The sequence below is a fragment of the Choloepus didactylus genome, chromosome 2, assembly GCF_015220235.1.
Source record: "Choloepus didactylus isolate mChoDid1 chromosome 2, mChoDid1.pri, whole genome shotgun sequence".
Classification (NCBI taxonomy): domain Eukaryota; kingdom Metazoa; phylum Chordata; class Mammalia; order Pilosa; family Megalonychidae; genus Choloepus; species Choloepus didactylus.
In genome coordinates, this window is record NC_051308.1 from 48,097,031 (window position 1) to 48,119,026 (window position 21,996).

The 21,996-nt window shown below is 36.0% G+C and overlaps 1 protein-coding gene across 1 annotated transcript in view; it reads right to left on the bottom strand.

The window, feature by feature from the left end:
• PPP2R5A (protein phosphatase 2 regulatory subunit B'alpha) overlaps nt 1-21,996 on the bottom strand; it is a 132,547-nt gene that overhangs the window by 39,524 nt on the left and 71,027 nt on the right. The window contains exons 3-4 of the mRNA XM_037824314.1: nt 21,696-21,797; nt 1,689-1,781 (exon numbers count right to left, since the gene is read on the bottom strand). Coding sequence (XP_037680242.1) covers nt 1,689-1,781; nt 21,696-21,797 — 195 coding nt within the window. The remainder of the gene's footprint in view (nt 1-1,688; nt 1,782-21,695; nt 21,798-21,996) is intronic.

Sequence of the window (21,996 nt, forward strand, 5' to 3'; positions counted from 1 at the left end):
AAACACCATGTTCTTAAATGCAATCTTAGGGGGCAGACATATTAGTGTTGATTAGGTTGGAATCTTCTGATTGAGTATTTCCATGGAGATGTGACCCACCCAACTGTTAGTGACACCTTTGATTAGGGTGTGACCTCTTGATTGAATGTTTCCATGGAAATGTGGCCCCGCCCATTCAGGGTGGGTCTTGAATAGTTCAATGGTGTCCTATATAATGAGCTCACAAACAAAGGGACACCAGAACAACTGAGAGTGACATTTGGAAGAACAGCTGCAGCTAAGAGGACAAAATTCCCCAAAAGCAACATTTTGAAGAATGCACAGTTGCTGAGAGAGGAGCTGGAAATCATCCTGGGAGCAAGTGGACGCCAGCCACATGCCTTCCCAGCTAACAGAGGTTTTCCGGACTCCAGTGGCCATCCTTCAGTGAAGGTACCTGTGCTGGTTTGAAAGTATTATGTCCCCTAGAAAAAGCCATATTCTTTGATGCAGTCTTGTGGGGCAGACATTTTGGTGCTGATTAGATTTGCATGGAAATGCGCCCCACCCAACTGTAGGTGATAACTCTGATGAGATATTTCCATGGAGGCATGGCCCCACCCATTCAGGGTGGGCCTTGATCAGTGCAGCCATATAAATGAGCTGAAGGGCAGAGGGAACTCAGTGCAGCTTTGAGTGATGTTTTGAGGAGCAGCTACAGCCAAGAGGGACACTTTGAAGAAAGCACAGGAACTGCAGATGAGAGACAGTTTGAAGATGGCCCTTGAAAGCAGACTCTTGCTCCAGAGAAGCTAAGAGAGGAAAAATGCCCCAAGTGCAACTAAGAGTGAGATTTTTGAGGAACTGCAGCCTAGAGAGGAATGTCCTGGGAGAAAGCCATTTTGAAACCAGAACTTTGGAGCAGACGCCAGCCACGTGCCTTCCCAGCTAACAGAGGTTTTCCGGACACCATTGGCCATCCTCCAGTGAAGGTACCCGATTGTTGATGTGTTACCTTGGACACTTTATGGCCTTAAGACTGTAACTGTCTAACCATATAAACCCTTTTTATAAAAGCCAATCCATTTCTGGTGTTTTGCATTTTGGCAGCATTAGCAAACTAGAACAGTACCCTATTGCTGATGCCTTACTTTAGACACCTTATGGCCTTATGACTGTAACTTTGTAACTAAATAAACCCCCTTTATAAAAGCCAATCCATTTCTGGTATTTTGCATAACGGGAGCATTAGCAAGCAGAACAGGAGCATAAAGCTCAAACTCCTAACAATGCTTCCATTTCCTTTTTTCCCTTATCATTTCAAAATCACAAGCTTAAAACATTTGTCAAATTCAAGTTGAAAGACTAAAAAAAAATATATAATTTTGCTCTTGAGATTGAATAGTCATACCAAATTTTCTCAGCTTGATATTGCAGAAGGGCTTGCTTTTCTGGTCTTTATAAAATAACTGAAGATTGGGAGTTAATTTGGCTGACTTCATTAGAAGCTCACCCGTGATTAAAATATACTAGAATTCGCAAAGCTATTTCACTTTTATCCTAATTGTCTGGCAAGAATATTAATTGCTGTCAAATTGAAATAAACCATTAAAGTTTTCGAATGACTAAACTGTTTATTTTAATTACAAATTAATAAACCATTGCTAATTTATAAATATAAGAAAATTTAAGACATAAGAATTCCTTACCTGTTGTACAAATTTCTGATCAATGTATCGCTTTGCAATGCTAGGCTGGAAATCAGGGCTTTCCAAAAATCTCAAGAAGAATTCATACACCAACTATGAGAAAAAAAGAATCAAATAAAAGCTAAGACAATGCCTATAGAATTCTACCCTAAGGGATCATTTCATATCAAAAATGTACCTCTCAAAGTCTGAACACTCTACCAACTTAGTAGGAAGACTTTGGATCTCATTATAAAATGTGATCAGTTGGTAATAGTTTTTAAAAATACAGTTTTAAAAAAAACTATATATTCACAATTTGGTCTCCTAAGCTGGTAAACTTATGGATTTATCACTTTGCAACACTCATTGAAAAATGTTCAATGACAAGAGCTAGAAAATAATGAGGCTGTCTACAAAATAGTTAACTAGAAAGATGACTTTGCAGTCCATTCTCACCAAAAACATGTTCCTTCCCCACTAGAATATGAACCTACCTCAATATATCTCTAGAGTTCCTTAAATCCTTATCAGAAACCTCTAGATAAGAATAGACTGGGTTTAAAACCAAGTCTATCAAAAGGAAGTATCTCAATAAAAAAACAAAAAAACAAACAAACAAAATAAACATTTGTCTTCTACAAAACTAAAATGAAGAAATAAAAATTAAAGAAGCCAGCATAACCTATTCACACCTGGGAAACAATGAACCAATTATATAAGTACAGGACTAGTGAAGGAATGGCTGTGTACCATGAAAATAAACTAGAAGTCATAGCAGACCTTCTACTTAAGCACGAGCCTAAAAAGTAGTAGCAAATGTTTATTTGCTACCACAAATCAGAATTAAAAGTAGAGTTTGCTTCAGCCTGCCATTGCACTGACACTGTACAAAGAAAAGGAAGAAAATATGCCCCATCACATACTGATCACACTGTTGAATGCAAAGGACAAGGACAGAATTCTGAAAGCTGTAGGATAAAAGCAATATGTTATGTTCCAGGGAGTCCCAATTAGATTGAGTGCTAATTTCTCATCAGAAACCATGGAGATAAGAAGACAGCACTTAAAGTGCTGTGGGAAAACAACTACCAACCAAGAACTTAATAGCTGGTAAGCCCGTCTTTCAAAAATGTGGAGAGATTAAGACATTCCCAGAAAAACAAAAGCTGAGGAAGTTCATTACCACTAAACCTGTCCTACAAGCAATGCTAAAAGGCAGTTCAGACTGAAAGAAAGGTACCAGACAGCAGTTCAAAGTGGTATAAAGAAAGACTGCCAGTAAATGTAACCATTTGGGTAATTACAGTGCCAATACTATTGTATTCTTTGGTATGTAACTATACTTACCGCCTATAGGTGGTAAAATAAAATGCAAATGCACAAAAAAGTAATGCTGTATCTATGGTTTTATACATACAATATGTAAAGATATAATTATAACAAGTATAAAAAAAGGTGGAGGGACAGATAGGTATAGTAACAGTGTGTGTATGATTTTGAAGTCAAGGTGATATCAAACCAAATATGATTGTTACAGATTTAGGATTTTAAGTTTTAATCTCATGGTAATCACAAGGAAAAGGTATAAAAAATATATCCAGATAGAAATGAGAAGGGATTCATTATGGTATAATACAAAAAATCAAATAATATAAAAGTAGGCACTAACAAAAAGAACTGAGGGACAAAAAAGTGTAAGACTTACAAAAACTAAACAGAAAATGGCAGAAGAATGTCCTGCACTATCAGTAGTTCCTTTAAATGTGAAATGGATTAAATCCTCCAATCAAAAGACAGAGACTGGCAGAAAGGATAAAAAAGCATGATCCAACTATATCCTGTTTATAAGAGACTCACCTTAAATTCAAAGATGTACATAAGTAGGTTGAAAGTGAAAGGATGGAAAAAAATATACCAAAAGAGAGCTGGGGTAGCTATACTAATATCAGGTAAAATAGACCAAGTGAAAAAAAACACTTATGAGGGACAGTCATTATATACTGATAAGGGGTTAATTCAACAAGAAGACATAACAATTATAAATGTATATGCACCCAAAAGAGGAGAACCAGTATATGAAGCAAATTCTAAGAGATCTGAAAGTCGAAATTGACAGCACTACGTTAATAGTAAAAGACTTCAATACACCATTTTCAATAATGGATATAAAATCTATACAGAAGATAAAAAAGTAAGTAGAATACTTGAAAGATACCCTAAACTAACTAGGCTTAACAGACATTTATAGAACACCCAGTAGCAACAGAATACACTTTCTTCTCGAATGCACATGGATCATTCCCCAGGACAGACCATATGTTTGGTCACAAAATAAGTTTCAATTCAAAAATACGATCCAACCACAGTAGGATGAAGCTAGAAATCAGTAACAGAGGGAACAATAGAAAATTCACAAATATGGGGAAATTATACAACATACTTTGAAATACTTTAAAAATACTTTAAAAAAACCTATGGATTAAAGATGAAATCACAAGGGAAAGTAGGATATATCTTGAGGCAAATAAAATGAAAATACAAGATACCAAAATTATGGGATGCAGCAAAGGCAGTGCTTAGAGGGAAATTTATAGCTCTGAATGTTTACATGAAAAAAAAAAAAAAGATTTCAAATCAGAGACCTAACCTCAAAACTGAGGAACTAGAAAAAGAAGAGCAAACTAAAACCAAAGCAAGCAGAAGGAAGGAACTGACAGAGGTAAATGAAATAGAGGTTGGAAAAAAAAAAACAAAACACAGCAACATAACCAAAAGTTGGCTTTTGAAAAGGCCAATAAAACTGATGAACTTTTAGCTAGACTGGTGAAGAAAAAGGATACAAATGATTAAAACCAGAATTGAAAAGGGGTACATTGCTACTGACTCCACAGAAATAAAAAGAATTATCAGAGGGTACTATGAACAACTGCACTCCAAAAAATTAGATAACCTAGATGAAATGGATAAATTCCTAGAAACATACAAACTACCTAAACTGACTCATCAAGAAATAGAAGATCTCAAAAAAAAAAAAACCAATAACCCGTAAAGAGATTGAATCACTAACCAAAAACCTCCCAACAAAGGAAAGTCCAGGAAGAACGGCTTCACTGGAGAATTTTACCAAATGTTCCAAGAAGAATTAACACCTGTCCTGCTCAAAGTCTTCCAAAAAACAGAAGAGGAAAGAATACTTTAACTCACTGTATGAGACTAACATCACCCTCATACCAAAGCCAGATAAAGATTCCACACAAAAAGAAAATTACAGACCAACATCTATGAATATAGATCCAAAAATCCTCCAGATTGAGAATTTATGAATATAGATGCAAAAATCCCACCAGATCAAATGCAACAGCACATTAAAAGAATTATACAAAGCCATCTTGAAAAGGAAGAATGAAGTCAGAGGACTCAAACTTCCCAATCTTAAAACTTATTACAAAGCCAGTGTTCTAGTTTGCTAATACTGCCAGACTGCAAAACACCAGAAATGGATCAGCTTTTATAAAGGGGGTTTATTTGGTTACACAATTACAGTCTTAAGGCCATAAAGTGTTCCAGGTAAGTCATCAACAATCGGGTACTTTCACTGGAGGGTGACCAATGGTGTCCGGAAAACATCTGTTAGCTGGGAAGGCTGGCGTCTGCTCTAAGTTCTGGTTTCAAAATGGCTTTCTCCCAGGATGTTCCTTTCTAGGCTGCAGCTCCTCAAAAATATCACTTTTAGTTGCTCTTGGGGCATTTTTCCTCTCTTAGCTTCTCCGGAGCAAAAGTCTGCTTTCAATGGCCGTCTTCAAACTGTCTCTCATCTGCATGTCCTCTCTCAGCTCCTGTGCATTCTTCAAAGTGTCCCTCTTGGCTGTAACAAAGCTCACTCCTTCTGTCTGAGCTTATATAGTGCTCCACTAAACTAATCAAGGCCCATGCTGAATGGGTAGGGCCACACCTCCATGTCAAGTATCCAGTGAAAGATCTCACCCACAGTTGAGTGATCACATCTCCACGGAAACATCCAATCAAAAGTCTCCAACCCAATCCACACCAATATGTTTCCTGCCCACACAAGACTGCATAAAAGATAATGGTGTTTTGGGGGACATCATATATCCAAACCAGCACATTCCACCCCCTGGGTCCCAAAATGACATGATCTTTCCATAAACAAAATACATTCATCCCATCACAATATCATAGAAACTTAAATCATTTCAGTAACAATAGTTAAATACAAGATCCCATCAAAATCAATTATGGGCGTGGTCAGTCCTAAGGCATAATTCTCCTTTAGCTGTGGATCTGTGAAACTTAGAACAAGTTATGTGCTTCAAATATACAAAGGAGGGAAAGTCATAGGATAAACATTCCCACTGCCATAAGGAGAAACAGTAAGGAAAACAGGATTTAAGGGACCAAAACAGTTCCTAAAATCTGCAGGGCAAACTCCATTAGATTTCAAAGTCTGAGAGTCATTTACAGAATGTTTTATCCTTGGGGCTTGAGAGAGTGGCTTTCCCACACTTTTCAAAGGCTTATTCGGCAGACTTTTACTCTCCAAATGCTGTGGTGAGTGTGTCAACACATCCACATACTGGGGAAACCACCTTCTCGGCCCTACCCTCCTCTAACATTGGGGCAGCACCCGGATTCTCTTCCATCTCCAGGGCACACGCTCAATCCCTTCAGAACAGTGGGGTGGTGGCAAGGCTCTACCCAGTCCCCTGAGAATGTGCTCCATCCTCTTTGAGGCCTGAGGTGGCAACACCTTTCCTGAACATCGTGGTGGAAGGCTCACCCTCGACCTCCAGGGCAAACTCACCCTTTCTGTGCACATGGGCCACTCCGCTCTCCCATTCCGAGACCTCTTGACTCCAGACCTCAATCTCCATGGCTCCGTCTTTGAAGAAATTTTTCCTTCAATTTGTTCCTTGTCTGTCTCCTCCAGTTCAGAACAGCAGTGGTTCCATCTATAAAGATCTCGCAAAAATTCTGTTGGCTTCACATGAAGCACACAGGGGTCAAAGCTGTCAGACAACAGGATTTTCCACAAATCCTTCTGGATAACTCCATTTCCAATCCTGGCTTGTACTGAAATGGTGGCTGGGTTCCATGTTTGGTTAAACCCTCACGTTGGGCTGTAGCTTCTGGCATTCAACCCCCTGAAAGCCCAGAATTTTCCAAACCATCAGTTTCTGGTTTCTTTGAACCCAAGAGTTCAGTTCTAAGTTTCTCTATCTCCGCTGTCATTTTAGTATAAGCTGCAAGGTGAAGCCATGCTATATCCACAACTTTTAGTTTGGAAATCTCATCAGCCAAGTATCCCAGTTCGTCACTCTCAAATTCTGTCTTCTATACAACACCAAGATTCAATGTTGCCGAATTCTCTGCTTTAAAACAAGGATCATCTTTCTTCCAGTTGGCAATGACACATTCATCATTTCTGTTCAAGGCCTCATCAGAAGTATCTTTAGAGTCTGTATTTCTACCGATAGTCTCTTCAAAGCAGTTTAGGCCTTTTCTGTCAAGCTCCTCACAATTCTTCCAGTATCTTCCCCTTATCCATTTAAAAAGCTGTTCCAACATGTTTGGTATTTGCAATCTCAGCAGCACCCCACTTCTCTGGTACCAAAATCTGTTCTAGTTTGCTAATGCTACCAGAATGCAAAACACCAGAAATGGATCGGCTTTTATAAAGGGGGTTTATCTGGTTACACAGTTACAGTCTTAAGGCCATGAAGTGTTCAAGATAAGTCATCAACAATTGGGCACCTTCACTGGAGGATGTCCAGTGGTATCTGGAAAACCTCTTGTTAGCTGGGAAGTCACATGGCTGGCATCTGCTCCAAAGGTCTGGTTTCAAAATGGCTTTCTCCCAGGACGTTCCTCTTTAGGCTGCAGTTCCTCAAAAATGTCATCTTAGTTGCTCTTGGTGTGTTTGTCCTCTCTTAGCTTCTCCGGAGCAAGAGTCTGCTTTCAACGGCCATCTTCAAACTGTCTCTCATCTAAGCTACTCTCTCAGCTTCTATAAATTCTTCAAAGTGTCCCTCTTGGCTGTAGCAAAGCTCACTCCTTCTGCCTGAGCTTATATAATGCTCCAGTAAACTAATCAAGGCCCATGCTGAATGAGTGGGGGGCCACACCTCCATGGAAATTATCAGATGAAAGATCTCACCAACAGTTGAGTGATCACATCTCCAAGGAAACATCCAATCAAAAGTCTGCAACTCAATCCACACCAGTATGTTTCCTGCCCACACAAGACTGCAACAAAGATAATCGCATTTTGGGGGACATAATACATCCAAACCAGCATACACAGTAATCAAAACCACCTGGTACTGACACAACGACAGACATGTAGACCAATGGAATCAAATTCAGAGCTCAAAAATGGAATCTTACATTTATGACCAACTGATCTTTGGCAAGGGGATGAAGACTACTCACTTGGGAAAGAATAGTCTCTTCGACAAATAGTGCTGGGAAAACTGGATCTCCATTTGCAAAAGAATGAAGGTACACCCCTACCTCACACCATATATACATATTTCTTTAAAGCCTCAAAATGGATCAAACACCTACAAATAAGAGGCAGAACTATAAAACTCCTAGAACAAGTAGGGAAGCATCTTTAGGACCTTCTGTTAGATAATGGTTTCTTTCTATCTTTTTTCACTATTTATCATTTTAATACAATTTTATTGAGATTTACTCACTCACCATATAATCCATCCAAAGTATAAAATCAATGGCTCACAATATCATCATACAGTTGTGTATTCATAACCACAATTTTCAAACATTTTCATCACTCCAAAATAAAGAAAAAATATATAAAAAAATAAAAACACCCAAACCATCCCATATCCCTAATCCCCCCCTATTATTTATATACTTTTGTCATTATTTTATTAGTCATCTGCCTATACACTGGTTAAAGGGAGTGTCAGTCACCAGGTTTTCACTATCACATGGTCACACAATAGAAGGTATATAGTTATACAATTATCACCAAGAATCAAGTCAACTGGATTACCATCCACAGATTGAGGTATTTCCTTCTAGCTATTCTAATACACTAGAGACTAAAAAGGAATATCTCTATAATGCTTAAGAATAACCTCCAGATTTACCTCTCGACCCTACTTGAGATCTCTCAGCTTTATTTTGTTTGACTTCTTTTCCCCCTTTTGGTCAAGAGGGCATTCTCAATCCCACAATGGCAGGGCCAGGCTCATCCCTGGGACTCCTGCCTGTCCCTCAATGCCAGGGAGCTTTACACCTCTGGGAGGCATACACCTCTGGGAGCCATGTCCCACGTAGACGGGACGGCAGCGAGTTTATCTGCAGAGTTGGTGTAGAGAAAGAGGCCACATCTGAGCAACAAAAGAGGCTCTCTGGAGGTGAATCTTAGGCATAATTATTAGTAGGCTTAGCTGCTCTTTTACAGGAATAAGACTCATAAGGGCAAGACCCAAGGTCTAGGCAATGGTTTCTTAAACTTTATACCCAAAGCACAAACAAACAAAAGAAAAAATAGATAAATAGGACAGCATCAAAATTAAAAACTTCTGTGCCCTGAAGATTTTATCATGAAAATAATATGATAACCTTACATAATGATAGAAAATACTTGGAAACCACATATCCAATAAGTGTTTAATATTCAGAATATATAAAGAAATCCTTCAACTCAACAAGAAAAAGAGGAACAACCCAATTAAAAAATAAGCAAAGGAGTTGAACAGACATCTCATCTCCCCAAAGAAAATACAGAAATGGCCAAAAAGCACACATGAAAAGATGCTCCTTAGCCATTAGGGAAATGCAAATCAAAACTACAATGATACACCATTTCACACCCATTAGAATGGCTACTATTAAAAAATGGAAAATTACAAGTGTTAGAGGGGATGCAGATAAATAGGAACACTCATTTGTTGCTGGTGGGAATGTAAAACGGTGCAACCACTGTGGAAGACAGTCTGGCAGTTCCTCAGAAAGTTAAGTATAGAATTACGTATGACCTGGCAATCCCACTTTTAAGTATATACCCAAAAGAATTGAAAGCAGGGACTCGAACAGATATTTGCACACTGATGTTCATAGCAGCATTATTCACAATTTCCAAAAGATGGAAGCAACCCAAGTGTCCATCGACTGATGGATGGATTCACAAGATATAGTATATGTACATAATGGCATATTACTCAGTCATAAGAAGGAATGAAGTTCTGATACATGCGACAACATGGATGAACCTTGAAGACATCATGTTGAGTGAAATAAGCTAGACACAAAAGGACAAATATTGTATGATCTCACTGATAGGAAATAATCAGAATAAGCAAATTCATAGAGTCAGAATCTAGACTATAGGTTACCCTGGGATGGGGGGCAGGTAGGGAATAGGGAGTTAGTGTTTAAAATGTACAGAGTTTCTATTTGAGACAATGGAAAAGTTTTGGTAATAGATGGTGGTGGTGGTAGCACACTGTGAATATAATTAACAATACTGAATTATGTATTTGAATGTGGTTAAAGGGGGGGAATTTTAGGTTGTATATATCGTACTAGAATAAAACTCTTAAAAATGTTCAAAGACTGCAGAACTTTTCACACTATCCTGCTGCATGTGATAAAATGTTAACTGACCAGTTAATGAGAATTTCATGCTTTTAAAACCTTTGCATTATTAAATATAGTGTCACTAATTTTAAACCAACTGTGGCATGAAATTCAGATAAACTTCTAATATAATTTCATTAAAAAATAGTTTATCAACTTCAGATTTTCTAATTCTATAAGCTCTGCTTGGATGATAAATCTTAAAATTTTTATCAGCTTTCACTAATGCTAAGTTCCCTCTCCTCCATTTAATGTGGAAATATAGGTGCTATGCAAAACAAATAAATTAATCATATTGCCTAAAGTCCCAAATAAATTAATCATATTGCCTAAAGTCCCAAATATTCTAAATAATAATTTTCTGTCTCTAAAATGGAATGGCGCTAAAAATATAAATAGAAGTCCTTGCAAAATAAAAAACCAACAATTTAATTTTAAATAATAACTAGCACCCAAATATAAATCAAGGTTCCTCCTATCTCCCAGGGATAATATAGAAAGTTGCTGATTTTGCTGATTATCCTGTTGTTTGTTGTTTAAAACCATTTAGCATTTTATTCAAGATGGATTCTTCCTTCCAGAGCTTCTAACTTTGTGGCAAGGGCATTGTTGGTTTGCTAACCTAAAGCCCATTTCGTTCTCCTTGCTTCGTCTCTACTACTGAAGCTGGACAAATTAAATATTCACACTTTGTCTGCCTTACATCTGGAGTGGCCAATAAGAGTAAGCAGAGACCTGATGGAGGGCTTCTAAGAAAACTTTTGTCTTCAGGATAAAAGGAATACCTACTACAGGTTCCATCCTTTTCCCATTTCCTTCCCTGAGTGTGACATCTTGTAATCATGAGGGAAAAAAACAAGAGAATTGCTCTGACCCTGATGCCGCTGTGCCTGTGAAGCAAGTTGGCCACATCTAATTTCCCACTTATTATGTGTCCAAATAAACTATTTGTGTACGCTACCCTCAGTCTGTTATTTGTAGCCAAAAGAATTCTTACATTGTACAAATCTAGATTTGCCCACAGACTACTCACTCAGAAAGTATCCTTCAAATAGAAAATAAAGTGGCCAAAGCCTGTGCCTAGGCAGTATCACTGTATCTGGGGAAGAAGGGAAGCAATAAAGAAAAGAAAGATAGCAGAAAATGGAAGAAAGATACAAGGCAGAATGCTGTACAAAGGTACTACTCTTTTGACCTTTGCATCCCCATTCTATGTACTCAAAGCCCTAACTGCTATTAATTTTATTTTAATTAATATGTTTTTTCCAGTAGTTGTAAGATTCATTAGGGTAGGCTTAGAACCTGATTTATGCCTCATTGTATACCAGAACTAAGCAGAGTATCTGGCACGTATTAACATGCAATTAGCATTTACTGGATGAATTAATAAAATCACGAATGGCTACTCTTTTTAGACTAGCAGGAATTGACCTGTCTGCCCCACCCTGGAAATATTAGAAAAAGGTGACAAAACACACCCAGAAAAATAGGCTTTAGCCCCAGATATTTGAAGAATGTCTTCTTAAACAAGATATTGATACATAATTCATACATCATAAATCCTACCATTTAACCTGTACAGTTTCGTGGTTTTTAGTATATTCAGAGTTGTACAACCATCACACAATCTAATTTTAGAACACTTCTATCACCTAAAAATGAAACCCAATACCTTTTAACCTATCATCCCACTAACCTCCCTCCCCCCAGGCCAAGGTAACCACTAATCTACTTTCTTTTTTATAATTTAGCCTATTCTGGACATTATATATAAATGGAATCAGATAATGAAGGTATAGACTGACAGTAAAGGTACATACACCAGAAATTATGGCCACAAAGCAGATAAAAACTGTAATGCAATATTTCAAAACAAACTAAAATAAAATTAGAATAGAAGCTATGAAGGAACAGCATAAAACAGAAATAGATTCAGAAATGAGATAACTAGACTGCCAAATTATATAAAAAGCTGATTGAGATAAAAAATAGATATAATAAAAGGTAAAATATACCTTAAGAATTGAAAACTAAACTAGAAGGAACTTAAGAGTGAATAAACATGAAAAATACAGTAAGAGAAAAGAGGATGGAATGAAGAAAAATTAAAAACAACCTGACAGAAGAAAGAGATTAAAAAAAAAGATTTCAAGAGAAAATCAGACATTTAGATAGAAGTGAAGGAGAGCCAACATATAAATAACAGGCATCCCTGAAGAAGACAAATAAAGCAGTATAACAGAAGAAATACTAAAAACTATTCAAGAAAACATTCCTTAAATACAATGCACTTTTATAGTGAAAGAACACTATTCAGCTGGAGAACCTGACCAAAACAGACAACACAAAAGTATGATCTAGTAAAGCAACTCAACATCAAAGAGGGGAAAAGAAAAAATATAAAAAACAAAAACAACCTTTCAGCATCTAGGAAAAAAGAACGGAAGTCTTTACATGGGGGATTGGGGAATAATATATTTAAGGTACTCAAAGAAAGTAGCTAAATCAAGGATTTTATATCAAATCAAACTGATCTTTAAGAATATAAAGATTATTGACAAACACCATTAAACAAGCAAGAACTCAGGGAATAATGTTTCCATGACCCTGTCTACTAAAGAGTATGCTTCAAACTACCAAGAAATAATTGGAGAAACTCTGACATAAAGGACTGAAGGTAAACATCACATATATCACCTGTAGATCTAGTAACAAATGATGGTGATAAAGGTGAAAGAATTTGTTGTATGATCTTACCAAGTAGGTTTTATACAACTATCAAAAACATGTAATGGGGGGAATGGAGAAGATTCAATGGAAAGCAGAAGAAACACAAAACTGCCATATAGATAATTACTGTGAGAGTAAAAAGGATAATACTTTACATTAGATATAAAGGAAGAGGGAAGTGGAGGAAGAAGAGATTATTTGCTAATTTCAGTATTGTTCATGCTAGGGAACCAACAGACACTAGCTGCAAAAGAGAGAGCTGAGGATATCACATAAAGGTGTCAGTATAAAGGTAAACATTAAAACAAAAATATACTCTTCTCAAATACCAAAAGAGGGGGAAAAGGAGGACAAAGAAAACATAGTTAAAAACTGGTAATTTGTTTTTTGTTTTTGTTTTTTGTATATATCATTCTATTCAATCATTACATAACCCTGTTTTATCACAGATTTTCCGAGGAAGAAGCAGACTAGAAAAGGTAAGCAGTTTAGCCAAGATTATATAGGTAGAAAAGTATCAAAACTGAAATTTGAGTAGAGGTCAGTCACCAGAATCATTTCCATTTTAGCATGTTTTGTAATGAATAATAATTCCCTTCTTAGTATTTGTTTATATAAACTTTTGCCCTGTTAAATTATGGCACATCTGTACCTGTATAATTACCCTAAAAAATAACTTTATGAGAACTAAAAAATCAAAATAAAAAACAAATTGAAAAGGGATAGCTAGTTGAATTATTTAGTAATAAAAATTTTTACTAATTAAGAGCAAGGAATTTAGAGTAACACTTGAGTTGTAAACCTGATTCTGTCACTTACTATTTGTGTAATCTTGGGCAGGTTTCTTGACCTCTGTGAGTTTAATCTAAAAGCTTAGCTAATATAAATTATCTATAAAATATGAATAATACCTACTCTGTAATGTCACCACAAGGTTTAATGAAATTAAGTATATAAAGAAATAATCACTATCTCTGGAACATGGTGAGTGCTCAATAAAGGGTAGCTGTTTTCATTGCTATTATAATAATTCTAAACCTATCAGCTGTGAAATGAAAATGGCTGAGGCTTTCTCCACTGTGCTGCTCAGGTTGAGAGAGAGAAAAAGGGACAGAAAGCCCCGCTCTAGGGCCAGTCCATGGCTCCCCCAGCTTCACCCACCGGCCAGAGATACCACCTGGTCCTCTGGGCTTCTATCCCGGGACAGAGAAGTCCCCCAGCTCTGCAAGATCAGTCGTCACTAAAAGCCTCTGTCTACTTGTTGGGGGTTTGTAGCTTGCGTTGAGCAGTCCACATTTGCCAATTAAAACCCCAGGTGGAGCTGGACTGAGGTATATTCACGTACTCAGAGAGTGCTGCTCTCTATCACAGCGAGGCTTTGCAGTTCGGGCTGCCGTGGAGAGAGGGGGCTCCCGGCTCAGGTCTGCAGTTTCTACTCACAGATTCCATGCTGTGATCTCAGGCATTCCTCTCAATCCAGGGTGGTGCATGATGTGTGGACAGTCATGGTTGTCCCGCAGCAGTTATTCCAGATCATTTACTAATTGTTCCTGGCTGTTTATTAGTTGCTCCAGGGGAACTACCTAGCTTCCACTCCTCTCTATGCTACCATCTTCTTCTGTCCAGTAATACTTTTAATGAAGATTTTATGCTGTGATCTCAGGCATTCCTCCCAATCCAGGTTGGTGTATGATGTGTGGACAGTCACGGTTGTCCCCTAGCAGTTATTCCTGTTTATTTACTAGTTGTTCCTGGTTGTTTATTAGTTGTTCCAGGGGGGCTAACTTCCACTCCTCCCTATGCTGCCATCTTGTCTCTCCCTCAACTAACCTGTTTTTAATTGTACATACACCATCCAACAACTAAAGCTAGACATACAACATAGAAACAAATTGAACACAAGCTGCTCCCCTTGAGGGTACTCAATATGGGACGGACTAGGATGGATCACATCTGAACAATGTGTCTTAGGGGAGAAGGCATCTCTATGCTTAGAGTGAGACAAAACTAAAAGTAATACTCATACATTTAGGACGGACTCCCACGCAGGCATGCACTTGAACATATATTGTATCTGATACACGGTACACAGACCATAGGCACAAAAACTATACCCATGGCGTTTACCCACCCACTAGCCAGTGTAACTGAGCATGCAGAAACCACCAGTGGCCACATATTATCTTAACCTGTGTGGGCCTGATTCTTGTTCTGGGCTTGTGCTTGCTCATAGCTTTAGGGATTCCCACATTTACAGGTATTCAAATACCCCTTGTACTCCCTATGAAATAGACTTTCAGCCCCTCCCTGGGTGCTCTATTGTATGACTTAGCACAAGTAATCCTTCGCCCCAGGCCTCTTCAACTTAATTATTTCTTACACTGCTCTAGCTATCTGCTAACTGCTTGTTCCTGTAGGACAAGTTCTGGGAAGGCAAGTCTAAGACAAGTTTCCTGGTTCAGCCTTTTAGGCTTCTGTCCGATAAATTTTCACTGACATACAGGCACCCTAACGTACACACAGGGGTTACTTTGCTTCCTCTGGAACAGGGCCAGGGATCCACAATGGAACATAGGCCGGCTCTACACTGTTCTGATGAAGGGGTGAGGAAAGTGTAGCAAGGGTGCCATGAGCTTTGAGTTCTGTTCTTCAACTGCAGCCCTTTAACTGTTTTCTGGAGTTTTGAGGAGGACAGCTATGCAAGTTTTAGCTAGTTGTTCAAAGATTCTGTGGGGGAATGGTACCATCAAGCATCTTAAGCTGCCATCTTGGTTGGCCAAAAGCCCCACCAAGTCTTCTTTTAATCTCTATAGGTTGGAGAAATGTCTATACTGAATATTTCACGTAAGTGGGTTTTTCCAATACATAACCTTTTACTTTAGCAAGATGTTTGGCTTCTTTCACTTAGCAAAACGTTTTTGAGGTTCATCTATTTTATAGCAGTTACCAATACTTCATTCCTTTTCATGGCTGAATAATTTTCTATTGTATAGCTATACCACATTTTGTTTCTCCATTCATCTGCTGATGGCAATTTGCATTATTTCTACCTTTGGGCTGTTGTAAACAGTGATGCTACAAACATTAGTGTAAAAGTTTTTGTCTGAACACCTATTTTCAATTTTGGGGAGGTACATACATAGAAGTGGAATTGCTAGGTCATATGGTAATTCCACTTTTTAACATTTGAGGTTTTCATAACACAAGCCTTTATTACTGATTTTGCAATGATCCCGAAGGGTGAATCGTCACACAACTGAATATGGGGCAGGAAGCCTATGTCTCCATCAGTCTCAATCAAGAAGACAAGGGCAAGCAATCAACCTCCAGAATGAACTAACTCGTCCATAAAAACAATGAAAAACAATTTGACCTGGGAGAAGAAATATGCGAACATGAAGATAAGTCAATGGAGATTATCCAGTTTGAGATGCAGAAAGAAAAAAGAATGTAGAAAAATGAGCAGAGAGCCTCAGAGACAGCATTAAGTTTGTATCAAAAGGAGTACCAGGAGAAGAGAGAGAAAAAGGAGCAGAAAGAATATCTGAAGAAATAATAGCTGAAAATTTCTCAAATTTGATGAAAGCATTAATTTATACAATGACCATTAGCCAAGAATTCAATATCCAGCAAAACTCTCCTTCAAAACTGAACAAGAAATTAAGACATTCCCAAATAAACAAAAACTGAGAATTTGTCACTAGCAGACCTAACTTACAAGAATTACTAAAAAAGATTTCTTTAGGATGAAACAAAAGATACTATACAGTAACTCAAAACCATAGGAAGAAAATAAAGGACATGGGTAAAGGTAATTCTATAGGCAAATACAAAAGACAGGACAAACGCATTTTTGTTTATAGCTCTTTTTCTTCTTCTATTATAAAACCGTGTTGATGGACATATAATGTATAAAGGTATAATTTGTATGACAATAATACCATAAAGGAGGGAGGAGGTAATGGAAATATATTGGAGCAAAGTTTTTGTATACTACAGAAATTAAGTTAAATCGCTAATTGTAATTCCCCAGGGCAACCACTAAAGAAAGAACTATATATATAGTTAAAGAAAAAAAACATGGACTTAAAATGTTACCCTAGAAAATATCTATTCAACACAACAGAAGGCAGCAATGGAGAAACAGAATAACAAAAAAAGGCATATAACACAGAAAACAAACAGCAGAATGGCAGGCATAAAAGCTACCTTGTCAGTAGTTACATTACATGTAAATGAATTAAACACTCCAATCAAAAGGCAGAGACTGTCAAAATCAATTTAAAAAACACAACAACCCTGATCCAACTATATGCTGTTTATAAGTGACACATTTAGATTTTTAAAAAAACCAAATAGATTAAAAGTAAAGTAACAGAAAAGATACACTGTACAAAAAGTAACCAAACAGAGAGCTAGAGTGGCTGACTATTATCAGACAAAATAAACTTTAAGAGAAAATTGTTAATAGAGACAAAGGACATGTTATAATGATAAGAGGGTCAACCCATCAGGAAGATATAACAATTATAAACATACTTGGCATTTAACAAGAGAGAACTACAATACATGAAGTAAAATCTGGCAGAATTGAAAACAGAAATAGACAATTCAACAATAAGAGATGGAGACATCAGTACTTCACTTTCAATAATGGGCAGAAGAACAACTAAACAAAAGATCAACAAAGAAATTAAAGACTCAAACAACATTATAAACCAAGTAGACCTAACAGAATTCTATAAAACACTACATCTCAAGCACATACAGAACATTAGGATAGACTGTATGCTAGGCACCTAAGCAAGTCTCAATAAAAGGACTTAAATCATTCAAAGTATATTTACCAACCACAATAGAATGAAACTAGAAATCAGTAACAGAAGGAAATTTGGGAAAGTCATAAACCTGTGGAAATTAAACACATTTCTAAAAAACACTAATGGATCAAAGAAGAAATCAGAATGGATATTTGAAAATAGTTTAAGATGAATGAAAACAAAAACACAACATGCCAAAACTTATAGGAAGCATGTGATCAAACAAAACTTTGGAAACAAATGTTCATAGCAGCTCCATTCACAAGAGCCAAAAGGCAGAAACAATACACAATGTACAAAAAGAGATGAATGGATAAAACAAAATGTGGTGTATCCATAAAACAGAATATTATTCAGGCACAAAAAGGAATGAAGTACTGATAGATGCTACAAATGGATAAATCTTGAAAACATTATACTAAGTAAAAGGCTGCATAAATATGATTCCATTTATATGAAATATCCAAAATAGGAAAATCCACAGACACAGAAAGCAGATTAGTGTTTGCCAGGGGCTGGACGAAAGGGCAGGAACTGCTTAATGGATAAGGGGTCTCCATTTGGGGAGATGAAAATGTTATGGAACTAGATAGTGGTGATGGTTGCAAAACACTGTGAAAGTACATTATGCCACTGAATTGTATACTTTAAAATGGTTAAAACGGTAAATGTTAACTGTATTTTACAACAAAAAAAGTGAAAAAAATATATAGACTACAGTAAAGTAGAGCTTGGAGGGAAATTTATAACTATAAATGCCCTTATTTTTAAAAATATAAATCTCAAATCAATAATCTAATCTTCTACCTTAAGAAACTAGAAAAACACTTGCGAACTAAACCCACAGCAGAAGGAAGGAAATAAAACTTATGAGAGTAGAGATAAATGAAATAGAGAATTGAAAAGCAAGAAGAAAAATCACCAAAAACAAAAGTTGGTTCTCTGAAAAGATCAACAAAAACTGACAAATCTTTAGGCAGATTGACTACAAAAGAAAGGAAGGGAAGGAAGGAGGGAGGGAAAGAGAGAGGGAGAAAATTCAAATTACTAAATGAAATTTATATCCATGAAAAAGGAAACATCACTAACAACCTTTCAGAAATAGAAGAATTACAACAGAAAACTATGAACAACAATATACAAACAAATTAGATAATTTAGGTGAAATTAACAAATTCGCAGGTAGTCACAAACTACCAAAACTGACTCAGAAGAAACAGATAATTGAATAGGCCTGTTACAAACAGAGAGACTATATTAGTAACTGAAAAACTTCCCATAAAGAAAAACCCAGGCCAGATGGCTTTACTGGTGAATTCTACTGCACATTCAAAAGTATTAAAAGCAATCTTTCACAAACTCTTAGAAAAAAATAGAAGAGGAGGGAACACTTCTCAACCCATTCTATGAGGCCAATATTACCTGGATACCAAAGCCAAAGACATCACAAGAAAACAAACAAACAACAACAAAAAAAACTGCATGAATATAGATGCAAAAGTCTTCAACAACATTTTAGCAAACTGAATCCAGTAACATATAAAGCACTATACAATATGAACAAATGGGATTTATCTCAGGAATCCAAGATTGGTGTAACATCTGAAAATCAATCAATGTAATCTCCATATAAATAAAGGACAAAAACCGCATCATCTCAATAGATGCAGAAAAAGCATTTGACAAATCTAACACTCTTTCATGGTAAAAACACTCAACAAACTAAGAGTAGAAGAGAATTTCTTCATTATGATAAAAGACATCTATGAAAAACCCACAGCTAACATCTTATTTAATGGTAAAAGACTGAAAGCTTTCCCTCTAGAATCCTATATTCATGGATCAGAAGACTTAATAATGTTAAGAAGGCAATACTCCCCAAACTGATCTACAGATTCAAAATGACAATGAAAATCCCAGCTTGGTTTTTTACAGAAATTAACAATCTGATCCTAAAATTGAGACAGAAATGCAAGGAATCAATAATAGCCAAAACAATCTTGAAAAAAGACAAAATTGGAGGAATCACAATTTCAAAACTTACTACAAAGCTACAGTAATCAATACCATAATAAAGGCAGAAGGATAGACTTATTGATCAATGGAATAGAATTGAGAAGGCATAAATTAACCCTCACATTTATGGTCAAGTGATTATCAACAAAGGGTACCAAGATAATTCAACAGGGAGAGAATAGTTTTTTAACAAATGTTGCTAGGACAACTGGATATCTACATGCAAAATAATGACTTGGATCCTTGTTTTACAATATACAAAAAAATAAACTTTAAAACTGTAAAAGCTAAAATTATAAAACTCTTGGAAGAAAACATGAGTAAATCTTCATGACCTTGGGTTAGGCAGTGGTTTCTTAAATATGACACCAAAACTACAAGTGACAAAAGAACAAAAAGATAAACTGGACTTCATCAAAATTAAAAACTTTTTGAGTGTCAAAGGACACCACCAAGAAAGTGAAAAGATACTCCATAGAGTAGGAGAAAATATTTGTAAATCGTATTTCTGACAAAGGAATTATATGCAGAATATATAAAGAAATCTTACAACACAACAATAAAAGACAAATAATCCAATTTAAAAATGAACAGAAGATTTGAACAGACTTTCAAAAAGGAAGATATACCAATGTCAATAAGCACTGAAAAGATACTTATCATTAGTCAAAAAATGCAAATTAAAACCACAATGCGATATTATTACCCACTCACAAGAAAAACTAGAATTAAAACTGTAAAAATGTTTAATATATGTAGTTTACAGTCAAAATATATTTATATCCCAATTTAGCTATACTTTTTTAACTTTTTTTAAACTTATTGTAGTAACATATACACAACTCAAAATTTCTGGTTTACCATTTTTAAGTGTATAGTTCAGTAGTAGTATATTCACAATATATCATCTTGTATATGCATTTATAAATAATATATGCATTATAAAATGATGTGAATCAAAATATCATCACTGATTACCTCTGGGTATTAGGATTTTTTCAATTTAAGGAATATATTTATTTTATAACCAGAAAAACTAAACAAAACAATAAATGCTATTTTTTAAAAAGTCTCCACAAAAAACTAAATGAAAAATAGGGTGGGGGGGAGATGATTTAGGTGTTCTTTTTTACTCTTTTTTTCACTTTTTCTGGTATAAGGAAAATGTTCAAAAAATAGATTTGGGTGATGAATGCAAAACTATATGATGGTACTGTGAACAACTGATTGCACACTTTGGATGACTGTATGGTATGTGAATATATCTCAATAAAAATGAATTTTAAAAAAGCAGTGATGGCAGGATCCAGGAAAGATGAAGTCTTACACTATGTAGTTTGTGTCTGCAGTCATTAAGCTTGTGACATTTCTTGTTAATGTATCTTAGGGGGGTAGATATTTGCATTTAAACTTTTTATTGCGCTAAACTGCCCCTCCCAATGGTGAAAGTTTGATTTTTAAAATTTGGCTTATTTTGTGTGATCTCTCTGTACCACTGTGTCTCTGACTAAATAAGGCAATTGGAATAAGTTATATCTCAGATATTCTTGAGTTGTAAAAAAAAAAAAAAAAATCTCCAAGAGGAAGTAATTAATTATCCTAAGAAGGAAAAAGAAGTCTAGAAAATGAAGTTTGTTCAAATAGGCTCCCTCAATACTATTTTGAGAAGAAAAAATAGTTATGAAAACACTACATAACATTTCATAATGTTACGAAAACCTATTAAAAGTCAAAGATTTTTAATATTCAGACACAAAATCTAAGAGAACCATGATTTCAGCAGAATACCAAAAATGTATAAATTATCAATACAAACTATGTTTCATACTTGTATGTGAGGCCAAGAGGCCTCAAGTGTGGGTTCATCCTCTTCTGGATCAAAATCTGGATTATCACTTGGAGGAAGAGTACGGAAGATGTTAGCACTGATCTATAAAGAAAAATAAATTTAATTTATTTTCTTGTTGTGTAACTGAATTCAACAACACAAAATGAAATAACTTTTTAGATCACTTTAAAAAAAAGTTATAGTTGTGGCTGTTAGAACTTAGTTCAAGACCTATTAGTCTGTTCAAGATATGAAGAAGGTAATTGTTTGTTTCTATCATTTCTCTAACCAATAACTCTGA